The sequence below is a fragment of the Ascaphus truei genome, chromosome 2, assembly GCF_040206685.1.
Source record: "Ascaphus truei isolate aAscTru1 chromosome 2, aAscTru1.hap1, whole genome shotgun sequence".
Taxonomy (NCBI): Eukaryota; Metazoa; Chordata; class Amphibia; order Anura; family Ascaphidae; genus Ascaphus; species Ascaphus truei.
In genome coordinates, this window is record NC_134484.1 from 101631719 (window position 1) to 101642610 (window position 10892).

Here is a 10892-nt window from a genome sequence, read left to right on the forward strand (position 1 = left end):
TAAGTCCCAGTAACGAGTAGGCAGTGTTGGGAGCAAATCCTGCAGGGCCTGGTTATGTTGTTATGTGTGTTATTTTAAAAAGTTCAGGAGTAGCCTGGTATTACAAGGGGGCCTATGACTGATAGGAGGCCGGCTTAAAAGCCACTCCCCTGGGAAGGAGGGGGTTTCCTCTATGGGTTAGAGTAAGGGTTTCTGGGGTTAGTTCTGTGCTGCCCTCCATGCTATGAGGATGCAGCCGTGAGCCTCCCCTAGTAAGGAGGAGACCTTGCCCTGTTTGGGGGTAAGGTGTGCTGAGGAGGGGTATTCAAGGCCTCAAGCCTGGGTACTACCTTCGGGGACTGTATCCTGTATTGCTGTGATGTGATCAATAAATCCCAGTTATATCATCTCTGGTGTGATGCTTAGTGAGGGAACAACCTAAGAGGAGTGCCCCTGAGGTCCATCCTGGCTTCACCAGGAACCTCTTGGGCTGGAGGCGCTGCCACTGACTGACAAACCATCCATGATAGCCTGTCCTGATGTCTCTCTACAACATCGCGGAGATCTTAGGCCTCCTGCTGCACCTCACAGGTATGCCCCAGCACTAAAATACACTGGTTGCGACACAATCTCCCTTAGAGTGGGGAAAAGGTGCTACATAGTCTAAGTACTATAAAAACATAGGGGCCGATTCACAAAGATAAGTGGTTTAAAGTGCGATAAATGCCTTTATAGCACGATACTGCCGCCTCGGCTATTCACAAAGCAGTGATAACAGTGCAGTATCGCGCTATAATGGCTTTTTATCACCCATAAACAGTCAGTGGAAAAAAAAAGTCGTATGATAGGCCCAAAAATGTCAAATCCGCCGTTTTTTGCCAGTAACGGTTATTCACAAAGCAGTGATCACTTTATCGTACTATAAAAGCTCACCATTTCTTTTCACCAGCTAAAGCATTGATTCCCAACCTTTTTTGTTTGGAGGAACCCTTTAAGTATTTCGTAACATTTCGGGGAACCCCTAATTGGATGACACATGTCTAAAGCAGTAGGGGTAATAAATAATAATGAACTCATACTTTTGAATAAACAATGTGTATATATTTTGTAATGATTTTGGTTTAAACATCACCCCCCCTTCATCTCACATCCCCTCCCCCCCTGCATCTCTCTCTCCCCTACCTCTCCTTCTCTCTCCCCTACCTCTCCTTCTCTCTCCCCTACCTCCCCTTCTCTCTCCTTCTCCTCTCTCCTTCTCTCTCCTTCTCCTCTCTCCTTCTCCTCTCTCCTTCTCCTCTCTCCTTCTCCTCTCTCCTTCCCCTCTCTCCTTCCCCTCTCTCTTCCCCTCTCTCTTCCCCTCTCTCTTCCCCTCTCCCACACAGTGACACACACACACACAGTCACACACACACACACACACACACACACACACACACACACACACACACACACACACACACACACACACACACACACACACTTTGCAGCAAAAGCAGCCTCTGTCCCTCCCTCAGCTCACATGTAAGGAGAAGCAGCAGCCTCCTCTTCCCCCCTCCCCCCCAAGTGCAGGGCTGCTTGAGCGCGCTCCGAGGAGAGCAGAGGGCTGTTGCTGTGAACCCACAACATGCGGTCAAAGGAGCTCTCAATGCAAGTCAAACAGGGCATCCTTAGGCTGCAAAAAAAAAAAGAAAATCCATCAGAGAGATAGCAGGAACATTAGGAGTGGCCAAATCAATAGTTTGGTACATTCTGCGAAAAAAAGAATGCACTGGTGAGCTCTGCAACACAAAAAGGCCTGGACGTCCACGGAAGACAACAGTGGTGGATGATCGTAGGATCCTTTCCATGGTAAAGAAAAACCCCTTCACAACATCCAGCCAAGTGAAGAACACTCTCCAGGAGGTAGGCATATCATTATCCAAGTCTACCATAGAGAGAAGACTTCACGAGAGCAAAAACAAAGGGTTCACCACAAGGTGCAAACCATTCATAAGCCTCAAGACTAGAAAGGCCAGATTAGACTTTGCCAAACAATATCTAAAAAAGCCAGCCCAGTTCTGGAACAGCATTCTTTGGACAGATGAAACTAAGATCAACCTGTACCAGAATGATGGTAAGAAAAAAGCATGAAGAAGGCTTGGAACGGCTCATGATCCGAAACATACCACATGATCCGAAACATACCACATCATCTGTAAAACACGGTGGAGGCAGTGTGATGGCATGGGCATGCATGGCTTACAGTAATACATTGGGCTCTGATTGAACTGTTGCACGCTTTGTAGAGTAATTTACATTTTCAGCTATATTTTGCTACAACATAATTTTGTGTGTTAAGTGCATAGTTTTCATAATAAGCAAAGACCAAAGGCTCTGTATGTACATCTTTTAATCCTTTGGAGGTGGCAGCGACTTAAAGTCATATAGTGACGTATTGAGGGTATATATTATTCATTTGAGGGACCTTTGCGGAAAGTGAAAAGTGGCTCAGCTAATTAGCTGTGTGTATTAACCCTTGTTACAAATATGTCACATGCTCACAGGTATGCCGTTCGTGACACATGGTATATTGGGACGGATTGAGGGGAGATATTATTCATTTGAGGGACCTCTGTGGAAGATGAAAAGTGAATCAGCTAAATACAGTAGCTGTGTATTAAATACTGTTTCATATACAAGTCACATGGTCCTAGGTGTGCAGTATGTCTGGGTGCGCAAAAAAGTGGGGGGCGCGATGGCTACAGAGGTTCTGTGCTGTCCCCAAGACACTTAAATTAAGTGCCGGGGGGCCGCGGGAGGCCTCTGCAGCTTCTCGTACCCAATCTTCGGCAACGCGTCGCCATGATAACTGGCGTCAAATGACACCGCGGGGTCATGTGATGTCACATGACCTTGCTACGTCACTTGACGCCGGAGCCTTGAAGGAGGGGGGGCGTGAGCCGGGAGGGGAGAAGGCAGGGGGGCGCAGGGTCAAAACTTTGCGCACCCCTGCCGTACGTAACACCATCTATGACATTGCCATTAAATAGTAGCAGTAATGTGTATAATTTCAAGAGATCCTACACCTGATGACTCCTTCAGCACTGCACGAGGATCTTCAATGCACTGCTTGTTATGCTATTTGTATGCAGAAACCTTTCAAAAGTGTGACATTGTCAAGACCGTAAGGTACATGTAATGTAAAAAAAAAAAAGAACTGGATTTCGCCTAGAAATACATAGAGAAGGAAACCAATCCAAGGTTCACTAAGTAAAATACATTGATAACTTTGTATTAGAGAGTAACTGAGCTATGTTTTCTATGTTTTTCTTGTTCCCACTTGCCGTCAAATGCATTTTTACATTCAGTATCATAGTTACATATTAGACATGGTTGAAAAAAAGACATGTCAATCAAATGCAACCTATGTTAAATTTAGACAGATACTTATCCTATATTTGTATTTACAGTACTTTGGTCCAGAGGAAGCAAAACTAAAAAAAAAAAACAGATTACAATGGGCTGCTACTTAGGAGATTCTTCTCCACAATGTTTTAAAGAATATATCTATGTGAGGGCGCATTCTTAAAGTGTTCAGATAAAGTGTATTTGTTTTACTGTCTGCACCATTGCGTTTTCTCCGTCTTTCCCGAGATCGATCACAGTCTACCGATAGACCAGATTTAACGTTTGCCACGGTATGGGAATTAACTGAATACTACACACAGAATGTGAGTAAACACTCCAGAAGACCCCATAGATATCTGACCTTCTGTTGCTATATTGCACCATTAGTTTTCCTGTGTTTTCTTCACTCCCACATATTGGACATCGTCCACTGGTCCCCTATTTTGAGAGCACTATTGCTAAGTCTGCTGTATCCAAGCACTCATAAATCTTTCAAGGATTCACCTAATTTTTCCCCATTTAATGTGTAAGTGACCTGTTTATTCTTGTTTCCCAAATGCATAAGGTAAGTACAACAAGGTATTGAGAAAAAGTTCCCGCTGCGGCGCACCAAAGTACATGTAGGTAAGTAATGGTTAATTAGATAAAACTTAGCTTTAATTTGACTTTACTCTAAAATAAATGGCATCATAATACAAAAAAATTCCAAATGCATAACCTTAACTGTATCTGTATTAAACCTCATCTGCCATTTACCTGCCCAAGTTTCCAGTCTCTCCAATTCCTTTTGGAGAGAAATTACATCCTGCTCTGATTCTATTACCTTACACGATTTAGTGTCATCAGCAAAGATGGAGACTTTGCTCTCGATGCCAACCTCAAGGTCATTAATAAACAAGTTAAAAAGCAGGGGTCCCAGTACCGTTCCCTGAGGTACTCCACTCACGACTTTAGCCCAACCTGAAAAAGTTCCATTTACGACAACTCTCTGTGGTCTGTCCATCAACCAGTTTTCAATTCAGGTGCATATATTTTTACGGAGTCCAATTTGCTTTATTTTGTGCACTAACCTCGTGTGGAACCGTATCAAAAGCCTTTGCAAAATCTACATCAACATCAACTGCATTACCCGGGTCTAAATTCCTACATGCTGCCTCAAAACAACTTATTAGGTTAGTTTGGCATGATCTATCCTTCATAAATCCATGCTGCTTATTACTAATTTTGGATCACATTGTTTCTTTTATGTGTCTACACTTAGTAGCCAAAAACACGGTTAAAGTGAAGTTGTACATACCCTTCAAACAAGAATGAAAGAGAATTTCATTAGTAGGTGACACTTATTAAAGCAGCACTCCTAACGACACTTTTTTTGTTGTTGTGTTTTTTTCGTAAAAAAATAAAATTGAAGCGGGGTCTCCGGAGCTGAACCGCGTTATTTACAGAACCGGGGACCCCTGCTTCCAGAGATACTTACCTCGGAATGGGGTGCTGGTATCTCTGCGCAGTTTAAAGGTCATGCATCACGTGGGCCAATCGGAAGTCACAAGGGATGATGTCATGGCTTCCTATTGGGCCGCAGGCCACCATATTGATAGCTCCGACTAGCTTCATCTGGGCGCTACCGGCACACCCTTCCGAGGTAAGCAGGGGATCGCCAGAGCTGAAATGAATGCGGTTCAGCTCCAGAGACCCCATGCTTAAAATCTACAAAAAAAGGTGTTGCGTGGACCAACAATGTATTTATAAGGAAAGCATGAGGACAGTGCATGCCAAGATATACTGGCCTAATGCGGAGGAGAACATTGGTCTCGAAAGCTTGACTTAAATAAATGATGTTAGTCCAAATAAAAAAAGGTATCCCCATCTATTGAAGTACTTGCTCATTCTTCCACAATTGCAACTGCACTAATGTGCTTTTCATAGCCTACTTAAAACAAGGAAACATTGGTAAAGGAAAAGTTATGACTCAGTGTCCCTCTACTCTGCCCATCTATTGTTTTGGTATTACCTTATAAAAATCATTTGTATCTTTTTAAAAACAAAACAATGTTTTTATATGAAATGCGCACGTTTTTAATTTTATATTTACTGTTTGACAGGATTTAACAAAAAGTGCAATTTTTTTTAGCAACATGGTGATGCAACTCTATCTTGCTTAATGTTCATAAACATCTCACCTGCAAAGCTTCACTCCCTAGCTGACACATTTCAGCCTGATTCTATTCCTGGATCAAACGTTCCATATTTCAGCTAAGAGGTTTTATAGCTAAGTAAGTGGGACCACTGTCAGTGTGCACTCTGTAACTGTAAGGAGAGCCTGTCCTATTACAACCATGTTGTAGAGGAGCCATACGTAAAGCCAGTACAGACAGCAACATTATTTAACAATACTACCATTTCTAAATTGCAAGCAATCAATACTGTGGGAAGAAACCAAAACTAATTGGAGTCCCAAGAATGTGACCCTAAACCCCACTCAGAAACCACAGGTACAAGAAACACAAGCTGCAATGGGACATGCCAATTGCAGCCCCTTCTTCTATGAAATGCACTGCAGGCATCTTCAACGCTGGAGTGATTAATATGCAAATATTACAAGGGACATTTGAACATTTCAATAGAAAAGAAAGATATAAACCTATATTCTATATGGTGAGATGCAGCGTAACAACAGTACAGATAAATAGAAATCAATGCATTGTTAACTGTGCATTATTCCGGCTTTTTACTATATTGAATAGGGTCCATGGAAGCAAACGTGTGGACAATTCTGTTTCTAGTACCTTTTTAAAGGCACAAAATTCTGCATTGATACGTTTTTGAGAGTGAACCTTCTCTCATTAGGCCAGTTATACAAAGGCTAATAAACGCTTGTCCTTGCAATGTTTTATTAATCCATCGGCAGTAAAAGGTATTAAAAAAACAAAAAAAAAACAGATGTGTTGATACATTTCATTCTGAACATTTGGTTGCAGAAAGGGTAGAGCACGGGAGCACAGCACAAAATCCATCCATGAAGAGGAAATAAGTTCAGGGCAACTCCATAAAAAAAGTTAAAGGTAATTTAATGCGTACAAAAATGAGAAGAGAGCTAACGCACCAACGCGTTTCATCCCAAAGGGACTTTATCAAGGTGTAATTAGACATACACTTTTGCACTTTTTATACCTGTACAATTCGCGCCAAAACCGTCCGGTGTAGCGTCGTACCTGTGCGTCTGGGGTCCGTCGTGCCCCAGACGCACAGGTATGATGCTACACCGGCTGGTTTTGGCGCGAATTGTACAGGTATAAAAAGTGCAAAAGGGTATGTCTAATTACACCTTGATAAAGTCCCTTTGGGATGAAACACGTTGGTGCGTTAGCTCTCTCCTCATTTTTGTACACTCATTAAATTACCTTTAACTTTTTATAGGGATGTAACCCTCTTTCCCCCCCACCCTAAGTGAGATTGAGGTGGGTAGGTGTATCTGACTACTTATCAGGGTGATGCTGTACCTGTTTGACAACCAGGAGGGCTGAGCTTCCGCCATGGGGAACCTGGGGTATATACTTCTTACACTCGGTGCAGCGCCTCCACTGATGAGGGATCCCAACGTGGTGGGAGTGTGCCCTCACCAGAACAACCATACAGTAAATACACACAGTGTGAATAAACAGTATTTACTGAGCATGAACGATACCTTCAAGGAAACTCTCTTTGCATAACATCAATACATCATAGGAATAACATTGCATCACCCTGAATGCATACCATCCCCTCACCCACATGTCCATCATCACATCTCCTCAGTCCCTTTGATAATACTGTGCTTGGACACAAAATCCCTTGAGTGTCCACAACAATAAAGAGAGTGTGAGTGTGAGGGATAGCGCTTCCCTGTGTTGGGGCCCGGTGGTGCACTTAATATATACTACCTCCCTGATCAGTCCTGCGCTGCTCTCTGCAGGAATGGATGCACACGCTGACTCCACAGGGGAGGGATCCCAGTCGGAATGATCCTTTATCACAGTCTCTGCTAACACGCTGTACTGACAGTCAGGCCCTGTCATGCAGCATTCCTCTTTCTCTCTGAGTATGGTTAAGGAGTCCCTGTCCTAAGGCAGACCCTTTACCATACAGTATTCCTCTATTGTCTCAGGGGACTAACTGGGCCCTGGGCTATACCTCTACCCTAGCCCCTGCATGCAGAAGATCTCTTGCTGTAGATTCTGTCTGATCCCAGACTCTGGCAGCTCACCACGTGCAACTGGCACTGGTGATATTACACACACTGTATAACTTGGAAAGCAACCTCCATTCTTCCTATGAGGGGCCTTTCACTGACACAAACAAAGCTAACTGCTGTGGCTGCACTTAAAGCCACACTGTCTCTCCTTGTCAGAGCACACAGCACTGCAGCTGTGTCACTGACTAGACTTACATGCACCTAAGGGCAGGGTCCCTACCTAAGGGGCCTTCCCTATGAACTTACCCACTAACCTAGTGGGGAGTGGAGCCTACCTGGGGCCTGGGGGTAACCTGGCCTAGTGTAAGAAGCCACTTGCCCCTTACACACTTCCTCCCCCTTCCTTCTCCCAGCTCCAACTGACTAGCGTGGTCTCTGCAACATTGTATCCTTCTCCAGCAGGAGAAGCTGCAAACCCTTTTTGCTGGCTGGCTGCACGTGATGTGGGTGAAAGGGCAGTCCCCAGAGGCTGCTGGGAATTGTAGTCCACTCAGGACCTATTTTCTATTAGTGCCGCGTGCGCGATCTCTACTGCGCAGGTCTGAAGCTGTAATGGCCACCGCTACTCTTAACTGAACATGCGCAACTTCCAATAGCTCCTGCACACATGTAATGGCCGCCTCTATGCTTGCCAACCTCTGTGCATTGCACTGCACAGGCGCTAACTCCAGCGCCAACCTCAACATGGCCGCCGCAACTGCTCTGCTTACGCGCAAGCCTCCGCACATGCGCGAACACATTAAACATGACGGCGTTCTGCCGCAGCTGCCACCGGGAGCTACCCAGGAACGCGCTCACCCCCGCAGCAGCACACACGCAAGGGGGAAAGAAACCGGCAGACAGGGGGACCTGAGGGACCCTGGCTACATGGAGTTGCCCTGAACTTATTTCCTCTTCATGGATGGATTTTGTGCTGTGCTCCCGTGCTCTACCTTTTCTGTATACTGAACTACCTTATGGATAGCACACCCTGGAACCGAAGGAATCTTGGATCTAATATATATTTCCCTATGGGCAGGTAATGGACCTTGGCCCCTACTATTTACCTTAGACCCTATCCGGGATTATTCTGGGATTTATATACCTAAACCATTGGATGCGGTGGTCAATCGACACTGCTAGGTCTGGGTGCCCCTGAATTATCTATCTTGATGGACTGTTATACACATGAAGGGTTCCGGTTCACCATCTTTATTTGAACTTTTATATACTGCATGATACACATCTGTATTTGAGCACCACCTCCCCATACATTGAACATTTGGTTGTACTAATACAGCTACAGTACTACAATTGTCTTGTTCAATATAAAAGAAACCGTGTGTTGCAAACGTACGATGCTCGCTGCAGTTGTCTCAGTAAGTGGATCACTGTGTCCCGTCCGGCAGCCATCACAGCACAATCCTGTACTGGTATATCCTAGTAACAGAGATGCTGTACACGCAGCAACAGTATGGCAGTGCTGGCCCACAGCCTCCTTAACACTGTATAAGAGAGAGATACATGCACGCTTTCAACAAGATGTATTTGGTTATTATCCCCATGCTTTGTAACACGGGGAAAACACAGCACTAGATAAAAAGGCAAGTGCAAGAAATTAGATTAGATTTTGTATGAACATATGTGATTTCTGAGTCCCCTCTTTCACATGGGGTTTGCAGCAATCCACCCGAATCCGATAATCTGTCTGTACGGGGGCATCAGTATAGTAAAAACAAAAGTATTTTTTATTCTATGCCCGGTTTCATTGCACTTGTATTTTTTTTTTATATTAATCCCCCAAAAATTCCACAGAGCTATGAACTTAGAATCTCGACATGACAAGAAGTGAATCAACGAAAAGGATGTTATCATCCATTACCCATTTTGTAGTTCAACTATTGACAACGAGTCATTTTAGCAACAACAAAAGAATGGACCCTAGGTAGCCCTGATCACCCGAGAAGTGTTGTTGTTCTAGTAGCTGGATAGTTTCCAGAAAAGTGTGGATTTATTGCAGGCTGTGATACATTTGAATGGACCGAGATGAACGTTCTTAATAGATGATCTTTAACTACTTTAGGAGGTCTCTTTTTCAAGTATGCTATCATCTGATGTGAATAAAGCTCTTCTTTGTACTATGAAAGTTCCTGGAGCCCATCATTATTCTATCTGCACATCCATGCCCGCAGCCCGCACCGACCCAGCACCCCGAACAGGTTTGAGAGACTGAGCATTGCCATGTATAGAGTTCAACTCAATGTAAACTCCATTAGAGCCGGGCAAGGAGGGTTACATGGGTGTACATAAACTCCTGGCGGGCAAGTTGAGCACGCTTGAAAGACAATGTTTTTTGTTTACTCAAGCGCCAAGCTTGGGTGAGCGTGGGTGCCCACGCGCGCACCGCGTGAGCGGGGACGGGACAATTTGAATTGCTGAAACTAAACCCGGCAAGCCGCTCAGCACGCTCAGCGCTAGTGTGGCCGCAGCCTTAAGCTCTGTGTCTGATTGCATTTTTAGTGCTGTGAGATTAGCCATCTGTAGTAGTTACGTGCCAGGGCACCCAAGAGGATAATAAGTTGTATCACTACAATTGTACCTGAGAATTATCAACCTTACTCTTTCTAAAATATGCCCGTTCCTTACCTTAGGAAAGATACGAGCACCGGGTAGAAGGAATATCAATATCTTGACGTGTACATTATGTTGTTTTCTCCTTGCTGTAGGTCACAAGCTGGGGTCAGCCACCTGCTTAATGGTGTTTTAGTAAGTAGCTGGCTCCACACTGGAATACAACATCTGCCAGATCTGTCAGTGGAAAGAAGAAACCACATTGTATGGGGCGAGGAATACGGGCGGCGGTATGTTTGCACTGGAGAAAGGATATGGTAAAATCTTGATTAAATCCTCACCCTGTCTTTTCTCTGTAGGACTGGCCAGTGTACTCAATTCCACTCCCAGAATTCATCTGTGTGCTGTGTTATGTTCAGCTGTAATGTGATCTCTTCCACACTGAAGCTCAGTCCCACCCACTACTGACACGGTTCCAATGCAGATTCTTTAACCCAGGAATCGAAGTGGCTTAAAAGTAGTGCTACTGTCCCTAACAACAAAAAAAAAAAGAGAACGTTTTATTTAGACCATATTTTAGAAAGATGTATACAATGTTTGTGTGTAGGATACAGGTACAGATAGATGCTCACTAAAATAAATATACAGTGAAAGTAGGGGTTCACGTTTTCACCAGTGATTTTATCCCCTTTTTTGACCACTAAGTGTGATAGTATGGGGGAACCCCAACTTACTGATCCCCGTA

At 44.2% G+C, this 10892-nt stretch overlaps 1 protein-coding gene across 2 annotated transcripts in view; it reads right to left on the reverse strand.

Annotated features, from left to right (window-relative positions):
• ADHFE1 (alcohol dehydrogenase iron containing 1) overlaps positions 1–10629 on the reverse strand; it is a 58710-nt gene extending 48081 nt beyond the window's left edge. The window contains exons 1-3 of one of the 2 annotated variants that reach the window (XM_075584008.1): positions 10489–10629; positions 10223–10384; positions 8934–9081 (exon numbers count right to left, since the gene is read on the reverse strand). In XM_075584008.1, coding sequence (XP_075440123.1) covers positions 8934–8989 — 56 coding nt within the window. In that variant the 5' untranslated portion in view covers positions 8990–9081; positions 10223–10384; positions 10489–10629. The remainder of the gene's footprint in view (positions 1–8933; positions 9082–10222; positions 10385–10488) is intronic. The other variant, XM_075584009.1, reaches the window with a different exon arrangement.
• Between the last annotated feature and the right edge of the window lie 263 nt (positions 10630–10892).